Source organism: Dasypus novemcinctus, chromosome 8, assembly GCF_030445035.2.
Source record: "Dasypus novemcinctus isolate mDasNov1 chromosome 8, mDasNov1.1.hap2, whole genome shotgun sequence".
Lineage (NCBI taxonomy): Eukaryota > Metazoa > Chordata > Mammalia > Cingulata > Dasypodidae > Dasypus > Dasypus novemcinctus.
In genome coordinates this window covers 85,869,292-85,888,344 of record NC_080680.1, presented here as the reverse complement: position 1 = coordinate 85,888,344, position 19,053 = coordinate 85,869,292, and the positions used below count along the sequence as shown (strand labels likewise).

The 19,053-nt window shown below is 57.8% G+C and overlaps 1 protein-coding gene across 1 annotated transcript; it reads right to left on the bottom strand.

Annotated features, from left to right (window-relative positions):
- Positions 1-4,310: 4,310 nt before the first annotated feature.
- Positions 4,311-18,274, bottom strand: FAM78A (family with sequence similarity 78 member A). Its single transcript, XM_004468031.5, has 2 exons — positions 17,323-18,274; positions 4,311-5,169 (listed from the first exon to the last, which is right to left on the bottom strand). The coding sequence occupies exons 1-2, from the start codon at positions 17,643-17,645 to the stop codon at positions 4,641-4,643; spliced, it is 852 nt and encodes a 283-aa protein (XP_004468088.1). The 5' UTR covers positions 17,646-18,274; the 3' UTR covers positions 4,311-4,640.
- Positions 18,275-19,053: the final 779 nt, after the last annotated feature.

Sequence of the window (19,053 nt, the reverse complement as noted above, 5' to 3'; positions counted from 1 at the left end):
CAAGAGGATGCAACAAAAAGAAACACAGATTCCCGGTGCTGATAAGGATAGAAGCGGTCACAGAAGAACACACAGCGAATGGACACAGAGAGCAGACAACTTGGGGAGGGGGAGGAGGAGAGAAAAATAAATTTTAAAAAAATCTTTTTAATAAAAGGGACCATAAAATGTGAACTAGGGCAGCGGGGCTTAAACCTAAATCAGGCTCAGGCCAATTGAGGAACCTGCAACAGCTGGGTAGAGTCTGTGTCTGCGTCTCTCATCCCAGCCTGGAACTTCTAAATTTAACCTGCTATCGGCTTGAGAGTCTGGAGGGCTTCCACTGTGTGACTAAATGCCACTCGGAATCCACTTTACTCACAAGCACCCTTCCTGCAAATTCCCCTCCCCAAATCGTTACCCACAAATGCAGGCGCCTCCTCGCCACCCTCCCTCAGCCGCACGGCAGCTCGTAGATTCATATCCGAAGCACCTCTGGCTTCATCCTGTGATCTGGTTCTGCTTTCTCCTGCCTTACGCTGCTGCCTGGACCCTTGTTCTCTGTTTCCAACCACAAACACAGACACACACACACACACACACACCATGGGCTTTTGTGGGCAGAGCTCAGGAGACAACTCCGCAACCAGAAGCCAAGCCACTGTTGAGAATGCACCACCCATGAGCCAGATGGGTGGAGGGTGGCCAAAGAGACCTATTACACAATTTCCTGCTTTGGTGTCTCAGACCCAGGAGGCAGGATGCAGGAGCTGAGGGCCTTTGGTTCACTGCAGTGTGGAGAACCCGATGAAGAAACAAATTCCCTGGTGCCCGGCGTGACGGGAGCTCCTTGTCCCCCGTGGCAGTGCCGAGGCCCCTGCCCCCCGAGAGGATGTGCCTTATGATCTGGAGTTGACTGAAAAAGCCCCTCTTCAAAGGATGTGCGTTGGGCTCATTGTGGGGGCTAAGAGGATGAACTGCAAAGAGACTTCCTGTGGGGGAGAGGAAGGCATTTCCTGTCCTGAGACCTTAGGATGGAGCGAGCCGAAGGCCCTCTTCAGAGACGTAACCTATAGTTATTGAGCGCCGAGTGTGTGCTCATCGCTGTCACACGTCAGAGTGAGAGAGTGCACTGGTAAGAGCTTGGGCTCTGGATGCGAGGTTTGAACCCTGGCTCGGCCTCTTCCTAGATCTGTGGCCTTGGGCAGCCTCTTGACTCCACCCTTCCTTAGTTTCCTTAGCTGTAAAATGGGGTTGTTGAGAGGATTAAATGAGTTAATACCTGAAACAGCAGAATAGACTTCACACAGAATCAGCTATGAGGCAACTCCTTGCAGAATCCTCACTGTCCGTTTAAGGTGACCAGGGCTCCAGGGGGCCAAGTGCCTCCCCCAACCTCATACAGGTGGCCTTAAATCCATGGTCCGCCTTCAGAGCCTGCAGCCACCCCAGGACCTCCTATCCTTCCCCGAGAGAGGTCCGGTTAGAAGGCATTTGCTGTCAGTGCTCTGACCCCACACGACGCCCTTGTAAGCTGCCGGTGGAGGACAGGGCACAGAGCCACGCTGCGGGCTGACCTGGTTCCAGCAGCCGTCCTACCGTGGAGCCAGGTGTGCAGGCCCATGGGTCACCTGTGGTAGGTCCAACCTAAATACCATCATCCTTGGCCCAGGGGTTTCTACATTTTCCAAAAAGCCACGCTGCCCCCGCCCTCCGGTCCCAGCTCACCTCCCCCTTGCAGGGCACCAGCCAGCAGACACTTCTGGGCACCGGACTGAGGTCCCCAGGCTGGCTCGTGTTGGAGACGGGCTGCAGACAGAAGAGGCGGGCAGGAGCGGATCCGTTAACGAGGGGCCTGTCTCCCCCCGCCCCCCGGTCTCCTCAGAGGCCACAGCACCCAGACATGCTCACCACCCCATCTGGCCCGTGAGGCCCCAGCCATCGACCCCAAGACGAACTGCCCTAGCCCTTCAGAAACATCCAGATTCTAGCCAGGGCTACTTTAAAATTACATTTTATTTCTCTTTATGAATATTTGTCTTTAAAAAAAAAAAGATTTTATATTTTCTTCAAGAGTCTTGTGCCTCCTAGTAAGTGCATTGATTTGTTTTCACAGTACTCTCCATGACCAAGGACAGTTCTTATTGCTGGAAGGAGTTGAGCGTCCGCAGCGGGAGGGGGGCCTGCGAGCTGGGCTCCCGCTGTAAGCTGTGGCCTGCAGCCTCTCCAGGAGGGGTGGAGAGAGGGGGGCACGGGGTGAAGGGGAGCCGGGGAGCCGCGGGAGCTGGGAGTCTGGGCACGCGGCGGGGTGCGCTGGGGGCAACAGAAGCACAGTGCTGGCCCCTGCCACGCGGGGGAAGTAGGAGCGGGGGTGCTCTACCCCAGAGTTCAGGCCCACGTCCCACTCTTCTCACCCCCCCCTCCCACCCCCAGAAAGAAAGAATTCCTTAACGATGACCCCAATCCAGAGCGAGCACCCTGGTTTCCTGCTCCCCGCCCCCCTCCCGCCCAGGGCCCTTCCTCCAATTTAGTGCAAGAGAAACCTGAGTGCGATAGCGGGCCCTTCCCACGAGGGGACCAAGCCCTGCCGAGGTAGTCCTGCTGCCACCAGGCCCGCCCCTCCCCGGACCGTCCTCAGAGGAGGAGCTGGAGCCCCACCTGTCCCCCCACCCAAGGCCTCTCTCAGTGGCGCGGCCTCGGCGTCAGTTTCCAGGGGGGGAATTCCCGGCCAGGGCACGGGGTCCCCCAAGCACCTCGCTGGCCTTCGACACAGCTGCTTGGGTGCTCCCAGGCCAGTCCGTTTCAGGAGAGCTGCAAGTCTCCAGTCACATGCTTGGCTTGGGAGAGTGATTGGATGTTAAGCACCCCTTGAATAAATAGACTATCGCGTGGATAATGAGCACAGCAAGGATTTAGGTGACCCACACTCTCCCGAATTGTCACTGAGATTCCTACAAGTGGCTCATCTGTAGCAGAAATGATTATTTTTCTTATCCGACAGTTGTCTGTGCTTGATTATTATTAGTTTGAACAGAGAGGCTCTAGGTTTTGGCAAGCGTGGAAGGATGTGGGGTCGAGACTCGGGGCTTCAGCCGGGCGACCCTACCAGCTCCCGCAAGCAGCCCTCGAGCCAGAAGTTGCTAAGGAGACTTGGCGCTGCTCAGGGCCGAGACCCGAGGGCAGGGGGCAGGGCTGCCCGCCCCAGTGTCCTCAGGCCAGCCGGGCTGGACCAGCCTCCTGAGCGGCTCTGGCTCCTCCCAGCGATGGGCCCTTGAATCCTTCCCGGGCCCGGGCCTGGATGTATTTCTTTGGGGACAAGAAGCACGGATCCCTGCAGGCAGCCCTCCCCAGGGCTTCCCAGATCCAGGGACGTCTGTGGCTCCGAAGCTCCCCTCCCACCCCCATCAGAGCCTACCCAGAGGCCGGCCGCAGCCCTCCCCTGGGGAGGAGCGGGACGCAGCGCCCGGCTGCTCGGGAGCACACTGGAGGACAGCTGGGAAGGGCGCTAGAGCCTGCCGGGTTGAAATCTGAAAATGCAGCTGCAGGTAGAGGAGTCCATGCCCTCCTGACCTTATTAACTAACGCTGGGACGGTGTCTTGTCGGTCAAGGGGGCTGGTGGATGGGGGAGAGAGAGGAAAAAATCCCGACACTTAGAGGATGGTGTGAGAAGACCCATCCCTGGGTGGTCACTGAGAACTGAGATGGCAAAAATTCCCTGGGCTCAACCTATAGCTCCCGGGGCCCTCCCTCTCTCCTCCTAGACCCACTGAGGCAAATTAAGGCTGCCAAGAAGAGGGGAGGAGGAGGCCCTGGCAGGACTCCCCAGCCAGGGCTTCGAGCCCCTCCGCAGGGGCCCGGGGAGAGAGCAAGGGCTCTTTGGGCAGAGTCTGTTCGTGATTCTGTTTCTGCTGTAACGAAAGAATGGGCAGCTGGTTTTCGGACCAATCCTCTCTCCTTGCCCCTCTCTCAAGGCCACCAGGAAGAAGGCAAGGGTGAATCTCTCGTTTTCATCCCCAAACCAGCTCCCCCCCCTCCACCTATGGCTGAAGATGAAAAGTGCAGTAGAAAGGAGATCCTGCTTTCTTTTTCCTTTTTTTTTTTTTTCCCTTTAAATCCAGCTTAAGGCAAAAGTTTGGCAAAGCAAGTCTACGTTAAGGCCGCATGACACAGGACAAGGCGGAGCTGTGAGGGCACCGTCAGAGACACTCAGCCAGTCCTGCAGGGAGGACCGGTCTGCCGGAGCCCCCCGGCGCGGCTGCCCCCAGGCAGCTCCTCCTCCTCCCTCCCCTGAACCTCATAGAGAGGAGGTAAAAAGAAAAAAAAAAAAAAAGACCGGAAAAAGCAGTTGTTTCAGGGAGTCTAGGCAAGGGAATGAATGAAACCATGAGAAAGTGGGAAAAGGAGAGAAGGCCCGAGAGGGCGTGGAAGGGCGGGCCTGGGGTCCGTCTGTCCCTCGGTCTCCCCACCCTCCCCGCAAGGACGCAGGTTCCGAGAGAGCCCGGGCTGGCCCTCCCGGGGGGCGGGGGCAGTAGCACAGTGAGATCCGTCCCGCTGGAGAAGGTAGAATGGTTGTATTTTGCTGAATGACGGGAGAAAGTGTTGGGTTCTGTTGAGAGCAGGGTTATTATTTGAGTCTACTCTAGCGGGCTGGCCCCGGCCGTTACCGGTGCTTGGGCGGGATCACCACCAGCGGCTGCCCGTACTTGGGCCGCCACATGAGGACCTGAGCGTCGTTGGCATTGGGCTTGACCAGCGCGCTGGGCGGTATCGGCTCATTCTTGCTCAGGATTTTGGGCTGGTCCTGGGCGATGGGCTCCCGCAGCCTGGCCCGCTGGCCCAGGGGCCGGTTGGGGTTCACCTCGATGCTGAGCTGCATCCGCCAGTGCAGCGTCTGCAGGATGATCATGTCATTGGTCGAGGTGTTGGTGGCCACCAGCCACGTGGTGAAGCTCTGGTCCCGGTAGATGTTGGTCAGCTTGGCCACGTTGCTCTCACTGACCGGCACGGCCCAGGTGACGCTGGGATAAAAGTTGTCGTTCATGCTGATGATAAACTTGGAGTCTCTCTTGGTGGGGCCCACGATGGTGCACGTCTCCGTGGTGTTGCCGTACCAGGGGTAGTTCACCCCGTCCGAGTCGCTGATGGCCTCGATCCTGCCCTCCTGGAGGTCCGGGAGCTCCCAGCTGGACCTGCGGACAAAGGGACACCAGACTGGTCAGTCACTCGGCGAGGTTGGGCCGTGCCCCCGCAGGGGACCAAGGACTGACCTGGGCACTGAGGCCAGAGCAGGCGCCATCCCGGCCCGGGGAGCATGCCTTCTGGCGGGTACCGAATATCACGTGGGTGACCGGGGGGTGCCCCCACCTGTAGTCCCCCTCCAAAAGGCAAGCCCTGTTCTCTCAGGTCACGTCAAATCAACCTCCCCCAGGACCTCGCTAGGCATTGAAACGTTGCAGCTGGGGACCAGCTCCCAGTTCAGGAGCAGGACACATCACTTGGCGGGGGCTGGCGGGCGTTAACCGCAGCAGCAAGCACGTCTGGCACGCACCTGGTGCCCGGCTGACTGCTGGGCCCCGCGTGGCCCAGGCTGCCACACAAGGGCCTCCGCAGACGCGGCTGGGACGCCCGAACCAAGCCCAGTGAGGCCGCAGGACCTCAGGGTAAGGTGGAGGCGGGTGACTCCGCGGGGCGGGGCGGGAAGGCAAGGCGGCCCACCACCCCTGCCCGCACCTGCTCCAGAGCAGCAGTGAGTGGCCCTCTCTAGCTTCAGGTGCCAACAGGGGGCTTCAGAGCCCAGTGGCCACGGGCTCGGTGGCATCTGGGAAGGCTTCCCAGACCGCCGGTCAGCAGGCGACCTGGGGCAGACGCCAGCCCTCTCTGGGTGCCAGGTGTCCTTGCCCTGCCCTCCCAGCACTGTGGTGGGGGGCACAGGAGCCGGACGCCACAGAGCCATCGGGCGCCTCACTTCTGCGGCCACCACCAGCCCTCGCCTCCTCCACCACGTGATCTGCGCTCCCAGCCCGGCCCCCCCCCACCCAGGCCGGGGTCAGCGCCAGGGGAGTGCTCCCCTCCCTCCTCCAGCCCACCCCTTCCTTCTGCTCCCGCTCGCCTAGAAGGTGGGCTGCGACAATACAGCCGCCATGGCCAGCACTGCCCCTGCCTGATCCACACCCATTTGCGGAGCACGGGAACCAGAAAGCCCGACCAGGGGCCCTCCCGGCATGCGTCTCAGTCCCAGCCTCTGGGACCAGCTTCACAAGGACTCCTGGGCTGGGCCGCTGGGGGCTGTGCTGTTGGTGGGGGGCCCTGTGCCTCCAGCAGCTGGGGCCACGGGGCCTGGCCGAGTAGGAAGACTGCCTATGGCCGGCCCTTTGGCCGCCTTTGACCTGCCTCCTCCCGTGGGCGGCCCGAGGGCTCAGCCTTCCTGGGGCCAGGGCAGGCAGCCTGCTGGGGAGCCCCACAGCCACCACTGCGTGTCTCAACTGTGCCCTCCCTGATCAAACTCCCACTCCTCTCTGGACCCCAAACTCAATCATACACATACATCCCTCCTGGGGTCACCGGGACGACTGAGGAACGTGCCAGTCCCAGGCCGGGCACCAGGCACCTGCAGGTAAATAGGTAGTTGCTACATCGTTGTCGTGATAATAAAAATCCGCAGACAAATGGGGATGGGTGCTGTTCTGCTCTGGCCAGGGCCAGCCTGTCCCGAGATGCTCTGCGGGCACCAGACACCTGCTCGGCGGGGCTGGACGCTCGGCGGGGCTGGGGGGGCCTAAGAGTCACAGACTCGCGGAGAGTCATGTCCACCTGACCGCGCTCTACAGGTGAAAGCAAAGCTGGAGGGGAAGCAGCTCTTCCCAAGGAGATGAGCTAAGCGGGGGGGGGGGGGGGGCGCCTGGAAGCACCACGGCTGGCTTCTTGTGACATCCCCAGTTTGGCCCACGGATGGTGACTGCTCATGACAGTGCACCCACGGCGCCTTCTGCATGCCCACATATACGAGGGGCACTCTTCCAGAATATGCTACTTCGGTGCATTTTTAAAACGCACTCCTGCACTGAAACACATCATTTTGCTATGAGCCATCAGCAAAATTAGGGGCTGCCATCAGGAGGAATGTTTGGGGAAGTGATTTTGGTAATTTTTCTGTTCATTTCATTTGCAAGCTCACAAATCACGGCCTGCCTGGCAGGCCACCTCCTGACGGCCCCTGAACACGCCAAATGCCAGGGGTAAACCTGGGTTGAGCTCATCCAGACCCCTGTCCCCGAAGTACCCACCAGTCCCTAAGATCCAGGGGTCCTCGGCCCACTGGCCCTGCAGTGCCGGGTCCCTGGAGCACCGGGCAGCTGGGGAACCACCAGCAGCGGCGTGAGTGAGGCCCCAGCGCGGGCGGGCAACAGGGACCCGCGAAGAGGTCAGGGCCCATGTCGTGACCGTCTCGGCCCCTGGACCGTGGCCTCGCCCCCTCTTTTGGAAGACACTACTTCTGTCCCCCCGCAGAGGTTACCCTTGCTTAGGAGACTTTAAAAAAGAAGGCAGAAAGCCTTACCCCCTTTCACCTCCCAACAGCTGAAGGGCTGGTGGGGGGAGTGGGCCCTCTCTCTCAGCCTCTGGATTTGGGGTTTCCCGTCCTCCCCCAGGCCCCAAAAGCCCAAGCCCTGACTCAGCCAGGGGCAGGGGACGCTCCCCGTGAGCTGGCAGCCGAACAGCATCTCACGCGGGGTATTACTCAGAAAGAGCGGCCTCTTCACAAGGCTGGCGCGGCACACTGGTCCCCGCGATCCCCCCCGTTGGGGGAGGCCGGGGAGGGGGGGTGTGGTCAAGGGCACAGCTTCAGGCTGACACGGAGCAGCCTGGGATCTCAGCGCTGGCCGCTCTGCAAACTCTCTAAGCCTCCTCCTGCTCAGCGGTGAACTGTGAATACTCACCCCCGCCTTGCAGGGCTTTTGTGATGGTGAAACGTGTCCGTGTATATTGCCGGGTGCACAGCAGGCAGCTGTAAGTGGAAAACTTCTGGAAACCACTGAGGTAGGCACCAGCCGTTAAAGCTGTACACTAACACTACCGGGTTTGCTATCCCTGGTTGTACCTGCAGTCTTTGTTGACCTCATTTAAAATTTCAGATCATACATGCCCTTAAAGTAGGGAATTCCATACACTTTGCCTCTTCTGTATGATTTCCTTTGTTAGTCCTGAAATGTCCTTGGGTTTCAAGACAGCCCTTCAGCTCTTTGCTATAAGGGTGGAGAGGCGAGCTCAGGCCCCGCCCTGCCTTGCCCTTGTCTGCACAGTGGGGTGATGAGGGATCCTAGCCAGGACGCCCAGGTGCAGGCGCAACTGAAAGGGCCAGCGATGCTCTCGGCACCGGCCTGGCACAGATGCAGCCACCAGGAGCAGGGGACTCTCCCCTTTGGCTGGGCCCAGGACGACGGAGCCTCCACTCTGCCTCCCACAGCCCCATCTTTCAAAACAAATCTGACAGTCTTGTTCCTCCCCCCCCTCTGGCCATGTGGAACCCACCCACAACTCCCCACTGCCCTTAAAGCCAGAAGCCATTAGAGCCCAAGGCCCCCCAACCCTGCCTGCCTTGGCTCCCACCACCCCGCCCTGCACTCACCAGGCTCCAGACCCACCAGCTCTTCTCCAGCTCCTCTATCCGGCCGTGGCCCTCCCATCGCAAAGCCTTGTACGGGGAGCTGAGGCCTCCCCCTTCTCCCCCCTTCCTGGTGAACAAGCTTCTCGTCCCTCGGCGCCAGGCCAGGTACCCCCCGAAGGCGAGGCTATTGGATCCCTGTACTACTTCTTCCTGGCACATGCACGACTGTGATTAAATAATCATGCAATCGTTTGTTCAAGATCTCTTTCCCCAGATAGGCCGAGAGGGCAGAGAGGGCAGGGACTGTCCCATGTACCTCCACACGGTCCAGAACCAGGGCTCCCTCAACGTTTGTGGCCTGGACCAGCGGCCATCAGCGACCTGCAGGGGTGGTCCCCTGGGCCCCCCCGATCTCCGCAAGAAGATCCCTGCAACAAGCTTAGGGCGCCCAAAGACGCTCAGCCCTGGGGTCCCACCTCTGCTCTCGGGCCTTCTCTCCCTGGAGCAGCAGCAGTCAGACTAACCACCCGAGGATGGCCTGTCACCGCAGCAATGCTGGTGGCAGCCGGTAACCTTCCCTGAGCACGAGGACGTGCCGGGTGCCCTCCGGACGCAGGCCCAGGCCGTGCCTCAGCTGCCCTGGAGCTAGGATGCTGGGAGCCATTTGTATGGTCCAAGGTCACCCAACTGGGAAGCGGCCAGGCCAGGGTCCCCAGGCTGAGTGAGCGTCCACCCAGGCAGCCTCTAAGTGAACCTGCCCCCACACACACACGCCTGCACACGCCACACGCATGCATGCACATGCATGCACACACCACACACATGTGCACACATGCAATGTGAGGCTCTGAGCAGCACAAGTGGCAGAGAGCGAGTCAGAGGGGGTGACAGAAAGGCCTTCCCTGAGGCTGGTGAAGGGGCTGAGGCAGCTGTTGAAGGAGCGGCCACTGGGCGTAGGGGGAGAGACCCCAGTGGGGCACCCCGGCTCGGGGCTCCAGGCCGAGCCCCAGCAAGGAGCTGGCCCTTTGAGAAATGAAACCAGGGGTGCCCAGAGGCTTGGGGGGCAGATGTGCTCCAAGAGGAGAGGGGTGGCTTGCCCTGCAGCCTGGGCACCCGCCCCCTGTGGCTCGGACCTGTCGTGGCTTCTTCCGAGGAGTGGCCTAAATGAGGGGTCCAGCCTTTTCTAACAACTGCTGCTGGGGCGGGCGGGACCGGAGCCTGGGCTTTCTCCTCCTGCCAGCTGTGTCCGCGGCCCGGCTCTCGCCCGCTAAATCTCGCCGTCCCCAGGGTTCTCTATACCGATCCCAGGCTGCAGGGTCGGAGGTCTGGGCACAAGCTGGATGACCCAAGTCCCCTTCACTCCTGAGCAGGGCTGTCCTGTCCACCTACACATCACCTTTATTGTTCACTTCATTTTTCCTTAAAATTGATCGCTTTTTTAAAATCTCAACTAAATTTTGTCTCTCCTAAGAAACGCCTGTGAAATAACAGGTTTGATATGCTAGGTATATACTTTTTCTAATATATGTGAAAATAAATATATTGCTTTAAAATAAAATTTAGGGAAGTGGATTTGGCTCAACTGAGAGAGCTTCTTCTTACCACATGGGAGGTCGGCAGTTCAAACCCCGGGCCTCCTTGACCCGTGTGGAGCTGGCCCACATGTAGCGCTGATGCGCGCAAGGAGTACCGTGCCTTGCGGGGGTGTCCCCCGCGTAGGGGAGTCCCACACTCAAGGAGTGCACGCTGTAAGGAGAGCCGCCCCGTGCAAAAAAAGCGTAGCCCGCCCAGGAGTGGCGCCACACACACAGAGAGCTGACACAGCAAGATGACGCAACAAAAAGAAACACAGATTCCTGGTGCCACTGACAAGAATGCTAGCGGACACAGAAGAACACACAGTAAATGGACAGAGAGAAGACAACTGGGGGTGGCGGGGAGGGGAGAGAAATAAATAAAAAATAAATAAATAAAATTTAACCTAAATCCCCTAAAATATGTCACCTACCCCAAGTGGCACACATTCCGCACTTTAAGACACACTTTCACAGATAAGGATTTGGCCCCGGACATATGGCTCTTCTCCCCAGCTCTGGTTTCAACCTGCTCCCACCCACCCCTGCCCATATGGGCCCGATGTGTATTTTGGTGATTATCTCACCAATTTTACAGACAGGGAAACTGAGGCCTGGGAGCTCCATTCCATAGAAGAAATGGAATCCTGGCCTCCTGACTCCTGCTCTGTGCCGTGCCCCGGTGAGCTGGCCCTTTCCCACCAAACAGGTCACCCGGGCCCTCCTCTCCCGGCACCCCAGGGCCCAGCTCACAAACCCTGAGGGAGGGGCTGGCATCTCGCCTTCCTCACTGCCTGCACTTCTGCTGGGGTTTCCCCCAAACAGCAAACCCCACTCCTTCCGGAGCACCGCCACCCTCTTCCTGCCAACCTCCCCCATCTTAACCCAAGCCACAGCCGTGGGCCCCCGGGCCCACGCCAGGAGGAAAGGGCCATCGGTGCCTTTTCTGATTTTAGTTTTTACCTATAAAATATATGCTTTTGTTTCTTTTTTTTTAATCAAGCCATAAAGAAGTGTATAAAATGAAAAATGAAAGCCTTCTCTTTCATGCCTACCTCCTCCCCTTCTGAGTTACCACGCACATCACATTTGGAAAACATCTTTTTAGATCTTTCTCTCCCAGTATACCTGCACCACCCGTTCCCATTTGTAGTGTTTTCTGTTCTTTTCAACAAAAACAGACCCCTCCCCTCCCTATTGTTTTACAACTTTCTTTTATTATTTAATATGCTCATTTGCCTATGTGAGAGCACCGATAGCTCCATCTCAGCACTTCCCAGCCGCAATCTGTTCTGCGTTGTAGTCCTACCATAATTTACTCCCCTTCTCGTGGATGCTTGACCTGCTCACTGTTTGGCTATTATGAGCAGGGCTGGAGTCCACGTCCCTGCACATATATCTTTATGTACTTGCTCTTTGGTTCATTTACTCATTAATTCATTTGTTCAGTAGATTATTTTTTGTACACCTACTACACACCAGGCACTGGCTAGGGGCACAAGTTTTTGGTAGGATGGACTCAGAGTAGAACAGTCGAGTTGAAGCGAATGAATATTTGAAGTTTTAAAAGATATTGCCAAACTGCCCTCCCAGAAGCTGCTCTAGACTGCACTCCCACAAACGGCACATGAGGACATCCACATGCCACCCCTCTCCAACACTGGGTAGTACTGTTTTATGGTGAGTTTTTTGGTTTTTGGTGTGGTTTTTTTTTGTAGTTATCCACATCTGATGGGGTGGGGGGGGAGAAAAGGACCTCGGTATTTAATTTGCCATTGTCCTGCTTGCTAAAGCAGTCCAGTGCCGTTAGGCACGCCTCTGGGAGCAGCCGGCTTTTGTTTTCCGCCCTTGGAAGGTAGATGAGGTTTGGAATGGTCGCAGGGCTGGGGCTGGTCCGGGGGGAGTTCTCTTTGCGCCGTGTCATCCGCCCCCCTCCACCGACTTCCTCCCGCCCCAGAGCCTTGAAACAGGGACTTCCCTTCCCCACCCCTGCCGTCGCCATCCGCCAGGGCCCTGCAGAGGGGGAGGCTGCCTTCCGGTCACGGAGAGGAAGCCTTCTCCGCGATTGTTCTGTGCGAGCGCCCAGCCGGGCCCGGGCTTCAGGAAGAGGCCGTGGGGTCGCCAGGGACATTCCTCCCTGGCTGGCCCCCAAAGCCGCCGGAGCTGAGCGAGCCTGCCGGGGAAGGGGTCCTCACCATGAAACCACGGCCTCCCAGGACGGGGCGTGGTGAGATAAGGGATGGGAGAGGGACCCCAGGGCAACCATTCTCATGATTATCAGAGGAGCCAGGCAGCACCCCAGCCCCAGCCTCGGCCCCTCTGCCCTGCCCTTCCCCACCAGCCTCTCTCAACCCAGTGACAGCGGAAGTCACCACGTGTTCTGGCCGGAAGGACTGAGAGGTCTCCCAGCCAAGGGCTTTCATTCTGTAGCTGGGTATCTGAAACCCAGGACGGGCTAACAGTAACTACCAAACAATAACACAGCTCTCTTCAGGCTGTTTCATAGTTACTGATTAATAACACATTATCGGTAACTATGATTCACAGTTACGGCATTAATAGCTACCATGTATTGAGTGCTTAGCATGTACCAGGCGCTGTGCTAAGCACTCATCACGCATTATCTCATCTAATCCTCACCAGGGCCCTACAGGGAGGGTAATATGACCCCCGTTTCATCAGTGGAAACAGGAACGCTCAGAAAGGTGCAGAGGCGAACACAGCACAGGCACGTGTAGAGCTGCCATCCACTCCCACTGGACACGGTGTGGTGGGGAGGCGGCTCCGTCAACCAGAGACCCTCTCAACTTGAGCTGTATCCTCCCCTCACCCCCAGTCTGCCCTTTAGTGGAATCCTGAGCCATAAACTGGCTCTGGCCCCGGTTCCCTGGGGGCTCCAGAGAAGGGCAAACCAGAGGCAACTTGAAGCATCTCCCACATAGGCAAGAAATTGTGACTTGTCACTTAGAAGGCGTCTGTGCCAGCTGACAGGTGGCGGCAGTTAAGGAATTGCGGAGGAGGGGGTTGTGGAGGCAGGTGTCTCCAACAGTTTGGGGGGGAGTGGATTTTAAAGCAATGTGGGTTGGACCCCAAACCATATAGAATCCTCCCAAGCTGGCACAGAGGAACTCACCATTTTACAGCTGCTGGCTATAAAAGTCAGGGTATTGTTGGGGTTTTCAGTGCTCCGTTTCAAATATTTCATACCCAGAATGTCATTCTGAAACGTTCTCCTGGATTAGAGATTAATTTCAAGCAGGGATAATGCTTGGGGTATTACAGATTTCAGCGAAGTACCTGGAATTACTATTTTGCATACAGCCCATATGCAAAGAACGACAGCTCTAACGTAGCTCCTGTCACCCGCCTGTCTACCCCGGGCCACCAGAGCTCAGTGAGTGGGTTTAATTTTAATCATTCAAATTGTCTAGTAATTGCCCAGTGGTTCTCAACCAGGAACGATTTTGCACCTCCTCCCCAGGGGACATTTGGCCATGTCTGGAGACATTTTCAGTTGTCACAAGCAGGGTGGGGGAGCAGTGGTACTGGCATCTGGTCGGTAGGAGCCAAAGATGCTGCTAAACGGCTTAACAAGGCGCCACAAAGAATGTACCCAGCCCTGGTCCAGGCAAAGCAGAGGACAACTCCGAGCTGGTTGAGGGTTCTGGCCTCACCAGCTCGCCACTCTTCACTTTCCTTCATGCCACCAGGGCTTGAAAACACTGAAAACCAGAATCCTCACAGGAGGTTTGGGTAGGGAAATGGGGAAAAGGTTTTAGAATCACATCTAAGTACGTCTCCATTCAGGAGGAGGAAAACGGATGCAGAGCTGAGTCCGGGCTTTCATACACGAGCTCGTCTCATCTCCCAAGGGTACTAAACACAGAGCTCTGCTCACAGTCACCCCTGGTCTCCAGGAACCATGCTGTTGACCATTCATTGTCTTCAGCTGATCTTGTTGATTAACAGTAAGTCCAGCAGCTTCCTACTCTGTGTTTCAGCCCCAGGCTCGCCCCTGTCCCTGTCCTCTCATTTAATCCTTACAGCAAACTCTGTGAGGGTTTCCCTTCTTATCCCCACTTACAGATGAGAAAACCGAAGCTCTGAGAGGTGACTTGCCAAGACCGGAGCTAGTATTGGAAGATCACTCAGACCCCTGAGCTGCGCCCACTAAACCACTGCTCTGTACTGCTGCTCCCGCGGAACCTCAGAGACGGCCCTCTCCCCGACTGGTACAGGTGAATCTTGAGAGAGCAAGATGTGCCTTGCGTAGTCAGAGGGACAGGGTCCCCACCCAGAGGGAGAGGGCTGGAGAGGGAGGAAACAAAGGGAAACATCAGCGAAGAATGGAGAGCGCAGAAAACGGCCTTTGCACTTTACAGTTCAAATCGTTTATGCTTTAAATTATTTTTAAATTTTTATAAAAATCAGGGAGTGGGCCCTGTACAAAAGACGAAGACCTGGGTTAGAGGGACAATTCACTGCAATGGGGAATTTACATCTGTCCTAATTCTGTCTAGTCTTAGCCATGATCCCCAATGCCTTAGAAATATCTTCCCTCACTCCCCATCTGGTAAAATAACGGTCACAATAACAATGTTAAAGAGCATAACCAGTTAAATATTTACTGTGGGCTTCGACAAGTATGGTCTTGCATGATTCTCACTATCAGCCATGGTAGAAAGGATGATTATTAGCCCATTTACAGATAAGGAGACTGAGGTTCAGCGTGACTAAGAAAAGTGATAGGGCCTGGACTCCTGCCCAGGTCTGCTTGACTGCAGAGTCTAAGGACACGCTAAGCTCTTCTAACCAGCAACCAAGGATTTGCACATTCAAGGCAAGGTTGTCTCAGATCTCCTGACTCTGCATCCAGCCAGAGTGCCCAAAGGTGCCCAGAGCCACTGGATGGAGAACAAGGCCCAGGGCGTCTGACGAGATCTGTTACTCGCTGTGTACAGTCAGGGAAGCTGAGGCTCCAGGAGGGCCCCAAGGATGCAGACTGAGTCAGGGAGAACCCGATGGGGCCCTCAGGCTCCACAATGGGCCTTTTCCTTCTCTGCTGCATAGCCGTTTCTATCACGTTAGAACCCAATCCCTCTGATTCTCCCCAATCTTGCTTCTTCCTCGTGGTTATGTCTTTCCAAATTCAGAAGGACCCCTGGCTTCTCTACTCCTTCTAAAGGAGGAATTAGGTGTAGTCTAGAACCGCTCAGAACACCTTGGTTTCTTGAGGGTTGTGCTGGACGCCTTGCAAATCAGAGAAGCCTTCTTAGGAAAGATCCACACCAAATAACAAAGGATAAGGGAAGCAGACTTGGCCCAGTGGTTAGGGCGTCCGTCTACCACATGGGAGGTCCGCAGTTCAAACCCTGGGCCTCCTTGACCCGTGTGGAGCTGGCCCATGCGCAGTGCTGATGCGCTCAAGGAGTGCCCTGCCACGCAAGGGTGTCCCCCAAGTAGGGGAGCCCCACGCACAAGGAGTGCGCCCCGTAAGGAGAGCCGCCCAGTGCGAAAGAAAGTGCAGCCTGCCCAGGAATGGTGCAGCTGACACAACAAGATGACGCAACAAAAAGAAACACAGATTCCCGTGCCGCTGACAACAACAGAAGCGGACAAAGAAAGAACATGCAACAAATGCAGCAAATGGACACAGAGAACAGACAACTGGGGCGGGGGGGGGGGGTGGGTAGGGGAGAGAAATAAATAAAATAAATCTTAAAAAAAAAAAAAACACACACAAAGAATAAGATCTTCCTTCTTGAAATGGAAGTTCAGTCCCCAGCAGGAATCAAAGGGACAGCTGGCTGCCTTTGAGAGTTAAAGGGCCTGGGTATAGAAATCAGCTGGGATGGAAGGGAACCAATGAGTGTTCTTGATACATCCCCCATGCATCTCTTTGGGGTGACAGTAGTTACACCCTTGTTTTTTTAACTTTTACCAAGATCCTCCTGCCTCCCTTAAGACTTCAAAGTCATTAAGTAGAGAAACCGAAAGATTTGGTGCCTATCTCCTCCGGTTTACAGGCCCATTACATACACAAACCAGTGAAAAGTTCTAACTCCTGGGGCAATTCTCCTCTGTGTTCCTCACTTGCAGAACCAGGAAGTGATGCTGCAGAGTGTGGAAGTCGAGAGATACGCCCTGGGAGTGCCCCCGTCTAATCCCCGGGTGAGGGTGGGGTCAGGTGGGGGAGCTGCCTCTCAGGGCCTGCCGGCTCCCCAGAAGGGGCCGCGGACTTGGAAATAGCTGTTTTCACCACCTCTGTCATCCCCTTCATGTTCCTAGAGGAGTCCTTCAAGTCAAAGCCCTTTCCCTTCCATCTACCCCTGCTCTTTCCACCTCCCTACTGGTCATCCCAAAGGTCAAGGAAAATGCCAGAAAAGAAGACCCAGGGCCCCAGGATCTTGCAGCAAGACCTTCGTCATCCTAGGAACATTTGGGAGGCCAGGCTGGAAGAGGAGGCCAGTGGGCTCCTCTTAGCTGTTCTGGTTAGAGCCCCACCAGAGCCTTAGCGACATTGACGTTAGATGCCTGTGTAAAGTGGCCTTCTGCCTCGGAAAGAAAACACACTACATTGAGAAGCAAACTGGATTTCTAAAACTGACGGTTCTCTCACGCCAAACGCCATTTGAAAGAGCAAAGCATTCCCCCAGGTCCTGATGATGTGCATATGAAAACGCTGGCGAGACTAGTTCAGGCCCAACCACACAGCACTGTAAAAGGAACTTTGGAGGCTTCCGAGGGCCCGGTTCTCCTTCCCTGAGTAGCTGCCATGTGCTCAAGGGGGCCTGAGCCCGGAGGGCAGAGCTACGGCCTCTCTCTGGTGCCCCTGATGGCACTGACACTGCAGGCAGATAGCTTGCTTGCTTTGCCGAAGAGGCACAGGGTGGAATGTTCCGCTGCTTCCTCAGCATCTTGCAAGGAAGGACACAGGAACCCCGGGGCCAGGGACAATGGGAAGGAAGGGCCTACCTAGAGCCACGACGCCTCTCTGGATCAACAGGCAAATCCTCCAGGGAGTCACCTGGCCCAGGTGGACTCGGAGGCCACTTCCATGCCTCCCCCTGACCCGGACCAGACCCCTCTCTGGTCCCTCTGACCCAACCGCCGCCCGCCCGGGTCTCCCCAGCAGCCCCCAGGGCTGGCTCGGGAGCGGTACTTACATGCCCTGCTCCCCGTACTGGTTGTAGAACTCCATGTGGCTGCACGCCTGGATCCAGCCGACGACCCAGGTCTCCTTCTTGGGGATGGGCGGCATGACCACCTGGGCCGAGGCGCGGAAGTGCGGCGTGCGGTAGCGCAGGACCACGCTGGAGGACTCGTCGATGCTGGTGGGAATGGGGTCGATGGAGGCCTTCACGTCCATCACCGTGATACCTTCCCTGAAGACGCTGGCTTTGCCCCCGATGCTCTGAATACAGCCCATGGCACACAGGACCGCTCTGATCTCCAGGGAAGCCCAGCAGTCCCAGGGAGGACCAGGCATTGACAGGACGGAGGCTGCCAGACCCAGTGCAGATGGCACTACTCTCCGCTCTCAAACCTCAAGACTGATATCCATAGGATAGAAAATTCACTGAGTAGAGGGGTTTTGCATATCACTACCTCAGGCCTGCTTATAAATAAGGATTCTGCTGCATGTCAGGAGCCCTGGGCTCGCTCTTCTTCTCCTAGCAGTGGACAAAAATCACCGATATTCTTTGGGTTAAAAAAAGAAAAGTTTGGAGTTTAATGGACAATCATGATGTTTTGACACGCGGGGGAACGCAGGTCGGAGACACTCCCTGAAGTCTTCGGAAGAAGGCGGCTGCTGGCAGACACATAAATAAGGAAGGCTCGGTCCCTTGCGCTGTCCCGCCACCCTCCCTGCAGAAGACCGACTTCCTGCCCTTCTGCCTTCCGCACACGCTTCGGCACACACACGCCGCCGCTCGCCCAATGGAGCCGAATCAATTAAAGAGCAGTTTCTGTTCAATCAGCGGAGATTCGAGGGCCTTCGGGGGCGGGCGCCGACCGGCGGCTTCCAGGAGGCGAGCGCCAGGCTCCGGCCGCTCGCAGGGTCCCCGAGGAGCGCGGCGCAGCGTGGGTCCCCGTCGGCGCCCCCTCGCCGGCAAGGACAGGGCGCGGGCCGGACGCCCCCAGGCGGGCGCGCCGCGCGTCCCACCCGCCGCCGAGCGCCAGCCGCGCCGCCGGTCGCCTCGCCGCCGCCGCTGGTCGCCGCAGGCCGCCGGCCGCGCTCTGACCGCCGCTGCCTCCTTCGCCGCGGCCGCCGAGGACCTGGTGGGAGGTGGAAGGCACAGGGCGTCAAGGCCGGTCCCAAAGTTGAGCCGAACTTTGCTGCGGAGGGCGCGCGGGGGCGCGGCGACGCGTGTGCGCGGGCCGAGGGCTGCGGAGCTGACGGCGCAGCTCTGGGCGGTCTCCCCGGAGGCGGCGGCCGCCCTCCTGCCCCGTCAGTGGCGGCCGCAAGACCGCGCGCACCAGCGAATAATCGCCGCCCGTGACATCTCCGCTGACACCCTCCTGGCCCGGGGGTGGGGTGGGGTGGGGGTGGGGGCGAGCGGCGGGCACTGCAGTGGGCAGCGTGGACTCGCCAGTCCTTGCACTGTCCCCTCGCCAGCGCCGGGCGCCTCCTACGCGGCCGAGTTCCGTCTGGCCCCTTGGGCAGCCATGCGCACCCCCCTCCGGCGCGACCTGATAGGGCGCGCGCCCCTTCCCGGGCCGGGTCGCCGGGTCCCCCGAGGGCACTGTGCCACAGCCCCGCCGGCTCGGGCGCCGCTGGTCCCCCCTCGCGGCCCCGGATGCCCGCATGTCTGCCGCTCGCGCGCTGCCGGGGAACTTTGGCGCGCACGCCCCCACCCGGGCAGCGCAACCGACTCACCTGCCCCTTCGGCCGC

Bases quoted from the DNA above. Each gene is read 5' to 3' on its own strand.
- FAM78A (XM_004468031.5), bottom strand. From the start codon at position 17,645: ATGCCTGGTCCTCCCTGGGACTGCTGGGCTTCCCTGGAGATCAGAGCG. The intron at 5,170-17,322 runs GTAAGTACCGCT...CTTTGTCCGCAG, and splicing joins CAGTACGGGGAGCAGGGCAT to GTCCAGCTGGGAGCTCCCGG.